General features: G+C 38.4%; 1 protein-coding gene across 1 annotated transcript in view; it reads left to right on the top strand.

The window, feature by feature from the left end:
* The window catches only part of FAM3C (FAM3 metabolism regulating signaling molecule C), a 50,041-nt gene extending 35,863 nt beyond the window's left edge, over positions 1-14,178 (top strand). Inside the window, exons 7-10 of the mRNA XM_024555164.3 lie at positions 307-357; positions 1,520-1,604; positions 11,379-11,505; positions 12,101-14,178. Of these exons, the coding sequence (XP_024410932.2) occupies positions 307-357; positions 1,520-1,604; positions 11,379-11,505; positions 12,101-12,190 (353 nt within the window). The 3' untranslated portion in view covers positions 12,191-14,178. The remainder of the gene's footprint in view (positions 1-306; positions 358-1,519; positions 1,605-11,378; positions 11,506-12,100) is intronic.
* The last annotated feature ends 2,327 nt before the right edge of the window (positions 14,179-16,505 follow it).

Here is a 16,505-nt window from a genome sequence, read left to right as displayed (position 1 = left end):
GTTAATTAAGAAAAGATTTACAAAGGGAAATAAATGTAAGTGTTATAAAAGGATGTCTAAAATGTTTAACTTTGCATTGGAATTGTCTGCAGTCACTTGTGAATTCTGTGTGCTGCTCTTTGGCTTACAAGACTAGTGCGACTATCCAAGAATTACCCTTTAGAAATATGTCATTCAGATGGTAAAGGTCAGAATTTAAGTCTTTCTCAAGATAATTTACATCAGTCTTTGACTAAGAATATTTGTTTTATACAGTGTGGAGTATATTTCAGCTGCGTAATGTGATATGAATTCAATCTCTTTTAGGAAAAACAGGAGAAGTATTAGACACCAAGTATTTTGACATGTGGGGAGGAGGTAAGTTTGAGTAATACGTGCTGTTCCGTTGCTGGCACCGACTTCTTAATCACCTCAGTAAATGTAGCCCATTAACATCAGCCTCATGGCTTCATTTTTGTGTTTGTTTTGTTTCCCTTTTCATTAAATGCCCAGCTATGTTTAAGTGATCAGTCATATTGTATATATTTTTTAATAAAAATTGTGGTATATAATTAAGAATAGTGGTACAGAAATTGGGAGCTTAAAAAATCTGAGTTCTGTTCTCTGTAGGACAACTACTTCAAAGCTTTGGCTCCTTTAGGTTTCTGTCTGAAATTGTAAAAAAAAGAATAAGTAATTTGATGATGGACATAACCAAGCACTTTGGACTGACTGAATTGACTCCCTTACATATGAGTTTTCATCTCAAAAACAAATCACCTAACTAACCTACATTCTTTTCCGCAGTTTATAATAAGTAGCTATGCCCAGGAGATCCCTTAAGTCAGTATACACATTTATATAATTTTTAAAAATTACAGATCTTTTTGTGAATTGGATAAAATTTATGTATCCTCTTTTTAGAAAAGTATCCATACAAACAAATTCACACACACTGAGGGAGTCCATGAGTGTTTCTCCTGCCTCCCGAGCTCCTTACTTTAAATTATAAGTAATGCTTTCCCATGACTTTCCTATGGGGTTTTCATTTAGCCCCTTGAATGTCTGTACAAGACACACAGGATGAATCAGGGTGGGAAATTTTAAGTTATGGTGGCATCATATTAAGGAACAAGCTTAATTTTTTAACATGTTCATAAGATTTATCTCATTTGACTACTGTACATTAGAACTTATTTACAAATTTAGTATTTTTTAATAGTTTATATTTTTAAAGAGTCTTTATTCATTTTTAGAGAGATGGGAAGGGAGGGAGAAGGAGAGGGAGAGAAACTTCGATGAGTGAGAGATGCATCAACCAGTCCCCTGTCACATACCCCCAAGCAGTGACCTGGCCCACAACCCAGGCATGTGCCCTGACCGGAATCGAACTGGTGACCCTTTGGTTTGCAGGCGGGCAATCGATCCATTCAGCCACAGCAGCCAGGGCACAAATTTAGTATTTTATATTATTAACTTTATAGATTATCATGATGGTTACCCAGTCATTAAAACCAAAAACTTCAATCTTTTTCTTCAGATGTGGCCCCATTGATTGAGTTTCTGAAGTCCATACAGGATGGAACGATAGTCTTAATGGCAACGTATGACGATGGAGCAACCAAGTATGTAAAAAAAGGCTGTACGACTCTTTTGAACTGTAATTTCTATCTATGAAAGTAACATATTTTCATTGAAAAAAATTCTGAAATAGAACAGAGTTCCAGATAAACACTATTAACATTTTTTAGTTTGTTTCTTTCTGTCTTTCTGTGTATTCATTATGCATATGTCGGTATGTAAGTAGGATCCCATTGTACATAAAGTTTTCTCTTTTATATTCTGTGTTTTAAGAACTTTAAATTGTTTTCACTGATGTTAATATTCTTTGATAGCATTTTATTTTGGTTCATCCACAGTTGGCCCACCTTTATTTAAAAGCTCCCTGTTATTGCCAAGATTTTTGTATTATAAATAATGTTGTGATAAATACCCTTTTACATACTTTCTTCACCTTTAGTATGTCCTTAGGGGAAATACCTAGAAGAGGGATTGTGAAATAATAATTGCAGTATATTTTCATACAGTTTAATAGATGGTAATTTGTAACTTTTTACTTAAAGTTGTACGCTATATGTTGTAAAAGTTCAGAAATACAGAAAAGCACAAAGAAGACACAGTTCATCTCACTACTCAAAAGATAATTGTTGGTAATATTTTGGTTTCCACCTCCAGACTTTTTAATGCACAGATTTTCTTTATCCTAAACATTTGGAATGGTAGCTTTTTTTTTAATGTCTAGTATAGGTTTTAAATGTGTCATGATTCCAAATTTCTTGACTAAAATACCTACTGCTGAACTTTTAGGCTCTTTTCCAACTTTCATATTTAGCAGAAATATACTGTCTTAAAATTTTTTGAACAATCTCTTTTCCTTAAGACAAATATTTTTGAAGTGAGGTTGTTGAATTAAAGGATGAACACAATTTTTAAAAAGGATTTTTAAAGTTTGGACCAATTTTATGTGTCTTTCAGAAGTTCCATGACACTGTTAATTTTTTAAAACTTCCAATTCTAGAAGCTTTAGAAAGGAGTTTTGTTTTAACATCCCTTCCTTTGGTTATTGGTGAGATTGTATTTTTTTTTTTTTCATATTTTTAGGTCTTTGTCTTATAAAAAGTTTTTTGACCATTCAGGTTGACTCTCATTTATTTTTAAGAGCCTTTCCTATATTAAGGGCATTAACCATTTCCTATATTAAAATGTAGTATTTTCCACATTATTTGCTTTTGATTTTATTGATTTATATTGTTTCGACATTTAGATGTTTAGACTGATTCTTATATAGTCAGATCTGTGGGTTTTACTTTTTAGTTTTTCTACTTTAATACAGTACTTGAGAAGTATTTTTTTCATCTCCAAATTCCATATTTAGTAGATTTTTCTCTTCCAGTGATTTCACTGTTTTCTATGTTTTCAAAAATCCCCTTGTAACTGACTTTTCAGTAGTGACTTCCAATGCCTGTTCAGCTCAGGTATTCACAGAGAGGTGCCAGGGATATGGCCTGGGGTTGTGATGCTGTTTCAAATGTAAATTTGACTTTTTTTCTGGAAGTTCTGTTCATCCATTTATTCCTGCTTCAGTAAGATACTATTTCAATTTTTTATTAACTATTTAATACAAATAAGTACACTCAATACCTTTTTGGTGGGGCAAACTCTCATTTAATAGTCTTCTTTCTCAAAAACCTTTCCTACGATACTTTTCTCAGATGACTTTTGTCAAGAATAAAAATATATTTCTTACAGATTTTAATTGAAAAGCCTTTCAATGACAAGTTCCACACAGGAATATGGCATGTGGTTCTACTTTTTGATTTTTTTAATACATATATTTAACGTGTAGCTACATTATTGCCAATTTCCACTAAGAAAGCAGTGCCATTTTATGAATGTTTCAATTTCATTGACATTGTGCCTTTTATCTTAAAGATGTGTTAAACTTACAAGGAGGGACCTGCCCCCCCAAAAAAACAATGAATTTATTAAAAATTGTGTATTTATTCTTACATGTTTACATTTCAGTCACCTTCAAAATACTCTCCATCTGATGTGATACACCTATTGAGACCTTACTTCCACTGCTCAAAACAGTTTTTGAACTTGTCGATTTTGATGCCTTTTAGTGCTTCTGCCATTTTTTTTTGTTTCACTGCTTCTACATTGGCAAAACATTTCTCTTTGAGGAATTTTTTCATTCGGGAAAACAAAACAAAAAAAGTTGCTAGGGGCGAGATCGAGTAAATAAGGAGGGTGGGACGTGGAGGTCATGCCTCTTTTTTGGTCAAAACCTGCTGAACACTCAGTGTGGTGTGGGCAGGTGTGCTCGTGAATCACCCATCTTGAAATGGGCAAATGTGTTGCAAGAGTCTTCAAAAAAAATCAGCTGAAGCAGAGCGCAGCCTCTCACAACAGTGCCAGCTGATGCATTGATACAGATGGGTTCCTAGAACACTGACCTACTAGGGGAAGTCTGTACTACAAGGAGCCTGCCCTCCAGAAGATAATTCTGGGTTTTGGGGGGTCCTTCCTTGTATAGTTCAAAGGTTAAATAAAACAGGCATATTCAACCATTGCCATTTTCCTAGATAGAACTAAATAGACTATAATAGGCATTCTTCATCAAAAACAAGTAGCTTACTATTTGCTTTTGCTGGGAGATGAGGATATTACATGGATAATTTGAAGTTTAAAAAAAAATTTTAAAGTCTTTTCTGAATAGACACATCGTTTTCACCAGGTTACTTCATTACTATACCTGATATGCATCAGACCTGTTCCTCTTCTGCTAATAATAAATTGTAGCCATACCTAAGAACAAAGGCAAGGATGATATTATCTCTTTATCTGCTAATACTGGTATTCATTCGTTACATGCACCAAAAGCAGCCTCAGACCAGGACTCAACCTATAAGGCAAAAGCAAAAATCTAAACTTTGATATCTTTACACTTGGTCAAGTTCTGTGCATTTTTAAAAAAAATTTTGTTCAACTACAGTTGTCTCCATTTTCACCCCACCACGGCCCCCTGCCCCACCCACCCCCACCACCCACCTTTGTATCTACCCCCTTTGGCTTGTCCATGTGTCCTTTATACACGTTCCTTGATATCCCTTCCCCTATTATCCCCCATTATCTGTCTTCCTCCTCCACTCTGGTTACTGTTGGTTTGTTCTTTATTTCAGTGTCTCTGGTTATACTTTGCTTGCTTGTTTGTTTTGTTGATTAGGTTCCACTTATAGGTGAGATCATATGGTATTTGTCTTTGACCACCTGGCTTATTTCACTTAGCATATTGCTCTCCAATTCCATCCATGCTGTCGTGAAGGGTAGGAGCTCCTTCTTTCTTTCTTCTGCATAGTATTCCATTGTGTAAATGCACCTTCTGTGCATTTAAATGGTTTCTAGCTGTACACATTTTCAGTTTGGGGAACATTAATTCATATATCAAGTACTTCCCTCTTTTAAACACCAGTAAAATAAATTATAAGCATCATGTCCTTTATATGGAAATGGACAAACAATCCTTAGGAAGGGCCATCTACCTCTATTAAATATAGCAAGATGTTACCATGTATCTTGGCAGGTGTCTGAACATTGGAAATGATTCATCAGTTGTGGTATACCCAGTTTTATAATGAGATGAAAAGCTCTGTGTGTTATGGCTTTTCCTTACATGAAGCTGCTGAATTTTACCTGCTAAGGAATTGTTTGTTCTCCCCCTTATACCTGAAGGGAGTAGAGAGGATAAAATGGATGTGCCGTTCTCTCCAAGATAGGGACTTGCTATGTGTGTTGATTAGGGAAGGCAGGACTCATTTCCCCGTAGTTGTTCCTTTCTGATCCTAGTGTCTGCCATATACCGTGAGCCCCTGGGCTGTACTGGAGCTTCAGCAGACTCGCTGGGACTGGGCTTCATCACAGCACTTCCAAGCATCTTCAGTGGAACCTTAGTCCTTTAAAACTGGGGGTCACATAAGTTTGGGGATGACACCTGGTATTTTGCTCTTTTTTAGGGGTTTACAATAAAAGGCTATGAAGTTTTGTCCTAAAGAAACCTCTTTACCTTTGTTTATCCCAGTGTTTCTTGATTTTGACCAGGAAGCAAATTTTAAAAACAAATAAAACCCCAATGTCCAAGAAAAACTTACACTTTAGGGAGTGCAGGTCTCCAATGGTGCTTACTTTCCACCTCATGCCCTTCCAAAATAAGTTGCTTTTTTGTTGTTGTTGTTGTTTAGTAAAGAATGTAATAGCTTGCGTGAGCAAGCTAAATTTTGCTGTTGTATTTCTCCTTTTGGAAAGAACGCATCATGACCCGTCAGCATCATGCCTAAGTGAACCATTTAAATGATGTCTGGAAGTCAGGGATCTTTAAGACCGGGTTCCCTTGGAACTTCTCTGTGAATTCCTCCGCTGAGCTGCTCGCCTCATAACGGCTCCAATACCCTTGTCATTTCTCTATTTGAAATAAAACAAAACAAAACTACCCTGAAGTAAATGTTATGTTCTCAGGGTTGTTTCCTTCTGAATTCCACCTGATAGTCCTTTGCTTGGGTAATGGAGCAACAAAACAATAATATGTTCTCCCAAATCATTTGATACTTGAAGTGTTGGGAGCTAAATGGCATTTCTCTTTCAGTTTTCTCTTTTCCAGGCTCAGTACGTAAGGCTCTTTTAACCGTTAGTTGTGTTAATTTTCTAGGTCCATTTACCCTCCTGGCTGCATTTCATGGGCGTTCTGTGGTTGATTATTGTCTCTTAAGCTGATGCCCCACATTGCACAGTGTGTTCCAGATGTGGTCTGGCCTCTCCCGGGTACAGTGGAGATGCTAGCTCACCATGTTGTGGAGATTACATTTCTTTGAATATTCATGCAGACTCGTATTATATTAGTTTTCTTTAAACTCATCACATTTTTGGCTCATGCATTTTTGGTCAGGTTCAATTTTCTGATCTTTTCATTTGATCCTAGACTTTTCTCTTTTAACCACTGCCAAGACAGGTCTTTCTTCCCACTTAGAACTGGATTTTATTTCATCTAAATGAAGGACTTTGAATTCATGTATCCTTGTTAAATTTAATTTTGCCTATTTTTGGCCCACTTGGCCTTGATTCTGACCTTTGTGCTATAAGGTTTCCGTGATCTAAGCTTTGTATTCTCTCAAAGTCGTTCTTATGTCTAACTCTAAGTCACTGATGAAGATGCTTACCCAGAGAAGTGTGCCACCCTGCTGGAGGCCTCCTGCAAGGGATTTGTCTATTAATCAAGTGCAGAAACTGCTTTTCAAGCAGCTACTAATGGACCCTAATAGCCATGCCTTCTAGCTGCTGGGTCATTAGTTTACTCAGAGAGGCTATTTTCTGAGCCTGTCAGAAGCTCACTTGGAAATCATGAACTGTGCTAATTACTGTACCCTGGTTGACTGCCCGGAAACGTCTTCAGCAGCTGGAGTAGCTGAGATGATGTTAACTTGACCATTCCTCCTTCTTTCCCTCTACCCCTTCTCCTTCGTCTGTTCTGTTTTTAATGCTCACATGACCTTGTAATTCATTCAAGAGTTTTGCTAGGAATTGGAATTGGTTTTATTGAACTGTTGTTTCTAAAATTTTCCTTGCCTTGTTAAAAAACTGGAATGTTTAATTAACTTTTAATGTCCTTGCAACTCCATTTCCCATGATGCTTCTGAAATAACTGACACTACGTTGAAGATTATATTAACAAGTTCCTTTAGAATTTTGGTTTGTGGCGTGCATGGGCCTGGAGGTGTGATTTACTTCCGAGTGCTTACATGGACAATCTTGCACGACTGATCCCTTTTCATGTTGATTAAAGAGTGTTTGCCTCCCTGGAAAAGACACGCTTTGATCTCGATATTATATCATTCTAGTGAAACAGTACATCACTTCATTACTCACACTCAGTAGCAGGAGTTCTTTCTGTGGCCTTTAAGAGCTTTATGAGTCTCATCACATTTAAGCGCTACAGGCCTTCCCGGTAGTAGTAGTGAAAGTTGTCATTGGTAGAGTTGTTACTAGTAGAGTAGGGTTTGCCCTGCATTTTGCACACTTCATTTTTTTAAGTTTGAGCACATCACAGAACACTCTAATCATACCACCAATTCAGAAACTATCCTCCTTTTATTAGAGATTATTAGCAATTACATGATGAAATTTAAAGTCTCAGCTAATGGTTACCTATACCCAGAGCTTCCTATTCTTCCTGAGCTGACATGGTGATTTTCTTCCAAAGTTGCTGACACTTCTGCTTCCCGACACGTTCTTCCCTGGTAGTCAGACTTGAGCCCAGAATATCAGGTCTCCCCTAGAGAAAGGGAACTGGGCTTGGTTAGATGGTGTGACTGCCGGACAGTTGGATGGTCCGCCTCTCCCGGCAGAGGGGGTGGCAGAGCTGAGCCCCACTCCAGTCCCACTTCCTCTCTTTCTGCTCGAGCACTCTGTGTGGCTTCAGAATCTTTTCCAGAAACACTTGATTCCTGTCTGTCTACTTTATGGTTTGTCACAGGATAATGTATTTATTTAAAAGAAAATTCATAACTAAAATAACTTATTTCATGTAAGTTTTTAACAATGCAGCTAATTAAGACCATTGGTAAAGATTAAAACACATGTAATAAACTCATGGTGTTCCTATATAGAATAAAAAACTTATCTCTGGGCTTCATGCTGTGTATGACTATATTAGTTACTCTGTCTTTTAAAAGATGGGACATTTTGACACCTATGTGTATTAACCAATGCTTGAAACATTAGCTATGTTGTGTGGTTTTAAAATTCTTTTTGAAATATGAAGTCCTCTTTTATCTAGTTAAATAGAAAATATCAAAAAGGACTAATAAAGTCACCAAACCTACATAGGCAGGTCAGAAAAGTTTAGGAGTCATTGCGAGAATTATAAACTTCTTATAAACTAGGGAGATAGACGTGGGTAGGGACCCGTGGCAAGAAGGCCCAGGATGACTGCCAGGTGTGAAGATTCGTTAGGAGGACTGTCAGGACCCAGCATACAGACCTGCATACGTACGGCTACAGTTTGTTACATCAACAGGATACAAGGCAAAATCTGCAAGGACAGAGGTGCATGGGGTGAAGCCTAGAGGCCCGTGTTGCCAAGATTCCTCTCCCAAGTGGAGTCACACAGAGTGTGCGCAATTCTCTGGCAACAAACTGACAACACTGAGACTCTGTCTGCTGGGGAAGCTTATTAGAGACTCAGTGCCCAGGATTTTTATTGGAGGCTGGTCACTCACATAGGTACCTACTGCCCAACACATCCCAAAATTCCAGACTTCCAGAAAGAAAGTGGGTATTTATCATAAACTGCGTTTTTTGTTTTTTTTTTTTTTACATGTTAGTCACAGTGAACTCTTCTCGTCACTTTTGGGAGTGGAGGGAGGCCTGTCGAAATTCAAGTTTCCAGGTTCCAGCAAAGCCCCAGCCTTGCCAACTCGGGCCTGCTCTGTTAACACCTTTCTGCACTGGGCTCAGGGGTGTTCTCATGGGAAAGTAAGGAAAGAGATCAGCAGAGTCAAAATGTAAAGCTAACTTTTGAAGTTGCTTCTAGATCTGTTGCTAAATTGGCTTAGTTTATTTCTATAGATCAAAATGATCACTCTTGAAAATCAGAAGTTCAGAAGTAACAGTGACTACCCTTCAATATATCTCTTAAGTGATACAAAATTCGTAGCTAAGAAAGATTTTACATACTTCTTCCAGGGGCCAGGCCTGCATTTGGATAACCACCTACTTTGTGAGCAGTGTTTTGTGTACATAGCAATTCCTCAGCATTTGTGAACTTAACATTCAGCTATTTATGAGCAACCCTAAAGCCGGTGAGGAGCCAATGTGTGATTTTTCTGAGATGTAGTTGTGAATCATGCCCCAAGGCCTCTCTACAAGAAGATCGTCACTAGGCCTTGCAGTGAACCTACTGCTCAACCTCTGCACTTCAGTACTATTTATCCTAGTCCCAGCCGCAGAACTCCCGTATTTGTGCTGATGATGCAAGTAGAATGTTCTAAGAAAGTCGCCAGAAAGCAGAAGACCCGGGTAAACTAGCGAGTGGAATTTGACTGTTTCCAAATCCAGGACCTGCTACCACTGCAACTAAGGGAGCAGGGCTTAGGCAACACTCCCAGGGAGTGCCCCTCTAACGCAAGAGTTGTTTGTTGAGTGCGCTAGCGAATGAGAAGTGAGAGCTCGTTCATGAAGTGAGGATGGGCACAGGAGAGGGCTCCAGACCGACTTTGGGGAGCAAGCCACGGGCACAGACCCCAGGTTCTATGTGAAGGTCTTAAAATTTCAGGAGGCCGGAACTCCCCTGGTTCTTCGGCACATCCATTTCATTTATTTTGATTTCACTCGGTTATAAATGCTTCACTTTATGTAAATTTCAGTCCGAAAGGATAAACATTCCAGGGCAGCAGCTGATTTTTTTCACCGATTCTAGTGAACCTCCCTCAGGAGGACACCAGGGCCCAGGCTGTGGCTAAAAACAGCTCCACTGCCTTGGCCAGGGTAAGGTGGGGGGGGGGGGGCGCGGTGCATAAATCATGGAAGCCTAATGATATATGTAGTTCTCTCTTGTTCTCTGAAGCTATACACACACACACACACACACACACACACACACACAACCCCATTTATCGTTAGGTTATTTAAATGAGAACTATTGGACCCAGTGTTTTTTTATTAATATCTTAAAGGTGCTAACAGGCATTAGCATGGGATGCTTCAAAGATATCTGCACACCTTCCTTACTGACCCTCATGCTGTTTTCAGGTAGTGTCCCTCCAACCATTTACCTAGCCCCGCCCCTCCCCCAACAAACTTGCATTAGATTTTTCACAGAACAAACCTCTCAAACTGACCATAGTGCCATCTTTGGGTGAATAACAGTCTTACTGGCGAACAGCTGCACCGGAGGCCTTTAGTGGTTTTCTTTTCTTTCCTTTTCTTTTCACCTCTACAGCTGGCATGTGGCTACTGAATTTCTCCCTTTGAGACAGAGGGGAGATTGAGAATCACTCAACATTAGGATGATAACCTAATAACCTACACAAAACTCATTAATGACACCTTTCAAAGAGCTGTTGCCCTGGCAGCTGGCTTTTGCCACTGTCTGTCCTCCTGGCTGCTATGTGGTTAATATTTTCATTTTTATTAAATAACCACTTTGTACTTATCCCTGAAGTACAGTATATCCCTATTCTCAATTTTCATTTTATTGTAAAGAAAACATAGAATTAGAAATAGCTAGATTTCTATCAGCATTTACTTTTATTCAAATTCAATTTACAAATGACTTAGTGGAGATTCAAAGTGATGTTTAATTTTACAAAGATACTGGCTTCCTAAGGCCTTGGATTAGCTTAGACAGGCATCTGCTAACTGTAGTGTCCCTTACTTACCTGACGGACATAGATAAAAGTTAATTTTTATTATGATATAGAGATACCTAAAAGGTACTACTTAATGAAATAAAGTTAATTGCTAGATGTCATGTCTTTTGTCACTAAAGAATTCAAATAGTAGGAATTAATGGGGGTGATCTCAATGTAAAGTATAAAAATGTTGAATTGCTATATTGTACACCTGAAATTAATATATAATATCATATACCAACTATACTTAAATTAAAAAAAAAACTTCAAATAGGACTGTTACTCTAAAAAATGTCTTTATTCTTTTTTATGTTCTCTTATTTAGCTTACATTTCCTCATTTTATCTCACGTCATGTGTTAAATATCCTAGCTGAGTCTAGGTCACTTAGATAACGTGAGTATGCCATGTTTATCGTCTGTTCTTTTTCTCTGAGACTCAATGATGAGGCGCGGAGGCTCATTGCTGAACTGGGGAGCACGTCTATTACCAGTCTTGGTTTTAGAGACAACTGGGTCTTCTGTGGTGGGAAAGGCATTAAAACAAAAAGCCCTTTTGAACAAGTAAGTGTCGTAGATTTTCATCATTAATGGACAAAAGCAAATTGTGTAGAAGTGTACAGTACATATTCTAATCCCAGTTATTTGAAACTTAGAGCAGACATTTAATATGTTCAATTGTTTTTGTAAGTTCTTGGTAATGAATTATTTGAAATAACCATGGCACTGTTTAATTTCAAAATTTAAAAATTCAAGTTCTAGGTGGGAATGTTTTTTCCGACATGATAGCGCATTGGCATATGACTACTTTTACCTTCAGCCTTTTAGGAAGCATTGGTTAATCACAATTTTAATTGAGCTTTTGATATTAATAATCAATTAAGTTTGGAAATACTTTAGAACTTAATAGAATATAAACTTTACTTTTTGGCTAACAAATGATCCTTTAAAAAAACATCTGCAATATTTAGTTCTTCTGGCTGTTATTTGAAGGTCTGGCACCAGGCTCAGGGGTTGCGCATTTAATATCCTGAACAATAATTTACACAGACTCCTTGTTGACATGAGTGTTACTGAAACGAGTGCACTAAAGTGTGTTATTACAGATAAGCAATCCCCAGAGGTTTTTAAACTGTATACCATGACTGTGTTCCCACAGCACATAAAGAACAATAAGGACACGAACAAATACGAAGGCTGGCCTGAGGTGGTAGAGATGGAGGGATGCGTCCCCCAGAAGCAGGACTAATGTGGAGAAAACTCAAGGACGAGCGCTCTCTTACCGAGAGAGCTACGACGGAGAAACCACGCGTACATGTTCTAGGAGCATGCAGCCATCTCGTGTGTGCATGAGCATTCTCTTTTGATATCGGATTATTTATTGCTAACGTAAATAGATACCTTTGTAAATAGTCGTCATAATGAGTGAATCACTGTACCATTTCTAAGCAGACTTCTCAAATAGTACAATGTTTAGACTGCTATGAACATGACATCTTTTAATTCTGAAAGCATACTCGATCAATAACTGAACAGATTGTGAAAAATATATTGATACCTATCCTGGTTGCTGTGAAACTCTGTCGTGGATCATATGGATTTGAGGGAGACTTTGTTTGATGGCAGCACCTTGTAAATCACAAAGACGCTGGGCTGGTCGTGTGTGCGGGTTACTTTCAGTCTGGCCCTCTTGCTGTACCTCTCATAGTAGACTTTCCCTCCCCAAGAAAGCTAGAAATAAAATGATGGGGAAACTTGTAGCAGACATGTGAAAAGCACAATAAATTCTTTTTTTAATGTACACAGTAAAAAGTAAATATATAAATGCAGGTGGCTTTCCGGACTACAACTTGCTGGATTTTGTCTTGGCAATGTGAATAACTTGATTTTGGGTAAGCTGTTTAGAGAGAGAGGGTGGAGGTGGCAGCTCCACAGAACTGGGGGACCCAGCCAAGTCCCCCCACCCCGAGCCATGTCGGTGGAGAGCAATGCTGGCATGTATTTTCCTTATTTAATCATTATCGGCATCAACAAAGTGGTTTAGGAAGCGGCATGCTTTAATATCACAACAATTGTGGTTTATAAACCAAGAAATTAATTTTGCATTTATTTCATTTAACTTCATAATAGCAGTTTTTGCCAGAAGATAAATTTAGTGACATGCTGAGAAAAAAACCTACTTACTGAATAGACTGATAACATTTACAAAATAATTTTATTTGATACAAGAATGACTTTATACCCAATTATAGATAAAACTATAGAGACCTAATGTTTTTGTTAACTTCGTATGTTCACTAATTGACTCAAGTTTTTTATTTTTTTAGGCCATTAAATACTTATTGTGTAAGAAGTATCTTAAACTGGAACATAAACAGACTTAATGTTCAAACTGCCGTTCATGTTAAAAGGCAGTGCTTAAAATTGAATCTGAATTTCAAATGACTTGTATAAAACAAACTAAAAGCAGTATTTTTAATTTTGCTGTAAACCAAGTTGGAAGCTATTCAGATATTTCTTAAATACTAATGAGGTTTGCGGTACTTTTTTCCCCCTGAAGCTGAGTGTAATTCATGAATAAATGCATCTTACAAGTTCAACAATTTTTGTACACTTCAGATTTTGGTGCTTACATGCTAAATCACCTTCAGCATGTGTATCTTGATGTTTAAAATACTTCCCTTAATTCTGTAAATTATAAAGTGTTTTACAGTTCCGGAGATTGTGAAATAAATGTTGCATTTTTTAAAAGAAAATAATGAAAATAGATACTTTCAGTGTTCCATTGTGAATTTTTTGTACTATCTAGCAGAATAATATGCCTGTGGGACTTCACATTAAGGTTTGCCAAGTATTTATTGTATTGCTTAATGTGTAAAATGTACTTCATTCCTGTGTTTAAAACACACTAATATCCTCAGGATATATCTTAACATGTATAGAATTTAATTATCTAGGTAGCAGGACATCCCTTTCAAGATAAAAATTACAGAATGATACATAGCTTTGTAAGGGTGTATAAAATGTTGAAAGAAGGGACTGGGATTGGTTATGTAATCGCTTCGGTGCATTTTGCTTTTGTTTCAATTCTCTATTGAATAGACTGTGCCAGATTAACTTTGGAAGCAATAATTTTACTACATTTTCAGATGCCTTTTAAAAATCAGCATTATACATGAAACAATGTTTATTTAATGTTAAGAATTTTCTTTATTAAAACCAGAAATTTGGCATGGACACTCTGGTATTTGAAACTGTGTTTAAGGACCTATGGGTGCATATTATTTTTATTTGTAATCATAGATACTTTCCCAGAGCAAGGGTGTTATGTCTACTAATGCTGAACAAAGACATAGGACAGTAAGTGATAATTTGGGAAATTAAAGAAAAATTGAGCCAGTCTTTATATTCCTGACTTTAATTTGTTCACAGCAAAATTCATCATTGTTCTTCCTATATTTTGTTGTATTTATTTTTAAATGAATCAGCTAATATTTTACAGCTTCATGTCAGATGAAGCTCAATGCATTCAGCCTTTATTGCACTTTATACACTAACAGTTTAGACAAATCATAAATAATTGGACACCCCAAAAAGATGATAGTTATATTCAGCTTGTTTAACACTCCCTATCTTTATTTATTTTTTATTTTTATTTTTTAATTCTCCCTGGAGGATATGTGTATTGATTTTAGAGGGAGAGGGAAGGAGAGGGACACAGAGAGAAACACCAGTCGGCTGGTTGCCTCCCGTGCATGCCCAGATCGGGGATCGAACCCACAGCCTTTCACTGTGCAGGATGACACTCCAAACCCACCGGCCAGGGCAGCACTCCCCATTTGTAAATGAAAGAATGAGAAATTCCTGTATTTAATTAGTACAGCAGTTAAAACAGAAATGTATTTTGAACACTTAAAAACAGGAAAAGGAAAACTTGCTTGTGTTCATCAGGGAAAAGGTTTGCCACGTAACCTCTTTGACTCGGCCTTGGACATCAGTCAGTGCATGGAAACTGGGTTGTGGAATAAAGGGCCTGATTGCACCTTTTCTACACATTCCTAAGAAGAGGAATTTTGCTGGCTTTTCCCACAATGACTTTTCTGTGATATACTTAGATTTTCATTGTTACATGCCAGTGGCTAATTAATCTCCATTTTCCTCAAAGCTCCCTCGATCTAAGTAGGCCTCGTCTTCTCCTACGACTTACCGCCTCATCCACCCTCCCCTTTTTGAGTTCCAGCAAATCAAGGGTGTGATAGTGTGAAAAGCAGACAGGCCTGGTGGGTGCGATGTCAGTCAGTTGCTCGCCAGCCTGGAGGGAGCAGCAGAGGGTAGTGTAGGCAGCATGGTGAGAGCCCATCCAGGCAGGAGTCAGAACCTTCTGCCTGTCTGGTGAGGGCCAGACCACTGGAGGGCAGCTACATTCAGGAATCGGTTCCCACACTAGGATGTCTCTTCCAGGAGTGCTCAGAGTGCTCAGAAAGAGAAAGGGATGGCCAGCCTTTCTGTCACAGACAGGAGAGGCGTTTCTCTTCAGTTTGTTCCACAGGCAGGTTATAAGCAATCTTAACACAGGGAAGACAATCCCCCCCAACCCCAGCATAGAGAGTTCAGGGGTACCACTTGCTGCTGTTACTGAACCCGCTGTTCAACTCTGCGTACATTATGCCTACCACTGGAGTGCAGTGCATATTGAAAGAATGAGCTGAGGCTCAACTGCTAGAAGATACTGTCTTTTATTAGGAAAAATTGATTTGTGAACCTGCAAGCTCCTAATGCTCCACATAATCACACCATATTTGTTTCACTTGATAGCCAGAGAAAAATGTGCCTAAAATTTGAAAGAGGCGAGAATTATGGAATGAGACACTGCAGCATACTGGTGAAGAGTACAGACCTGCCTGAGTGTGACTGTTCCACCGTCACACATGAGGACCTTGAGGAAGTCGCTATCCTCACCTGTAAAAGAGGAATGAGACTGCGTGGTGACCAAAGTGCCTGGCAGGGACTACTCATTAAATGCAACTGCTTGTATTTCTGTTACCGTTAACTATGGCTCTCGTAGACCAGGAATGTTTAGCCCAAGAGAAAAGTCAGCCTCTCTAGCTTTCCAATCCCATCGTAGCAGGTGTTGTGGTCTGAAGGGCTGTGTTCCCCCAGAAATCCGTATGTTGAGACCTAACCCCCGATGTGATGGTGTTAGGTACTAGGGCCTCTGAGAGGTGATGCGGTCATGAGGGTGGAGCCCTCACTAGTGAATTTATTGCCCTTATAAACCAGACCTGAGAGCTCTCTGGGCCCTTCCGCCATGTGAGGACAAAGCGAGAAGATTGCTGTCTGTGAACCAGGAAGCAGGCCCTTACCAGACACCAAATCTGCTGACAGCTTGATCTTGAGCTTCCCAGTCTCCAAAACTGAAAAATAAACTTGTGATGTTTACAAGGCACTGAGTCTACAGTGTTTTGTTAGAGCAGCCCAAAGGGACCATTAATAACTCCAGCACTAAGGTTATAGAAAATGCAGCTCACTCACCTGAGGTTCCCCTTGACCTCCAAGCCGTAGAG

The sequence above is a fragment of the Desmodus rotundus genome, chromosome 6 (assembly GCF_022682495.2).
Source record: "Desmodus rotundus isolate HL8 chromosome 6, HLdesRot8A.1, whole genome shotgun sequence".
Taxonomy (NCBI): Eukaryota; Metazoa; Chordata; class Mammalia; order Chiroptera; family Phyllostomidae; genus Desmodus; species Desmodus rotundus.
Note: the sequence above shows the minus strand (reverse complement) of the source record. Positions and strands in the feature narration are given on the sequence as shown.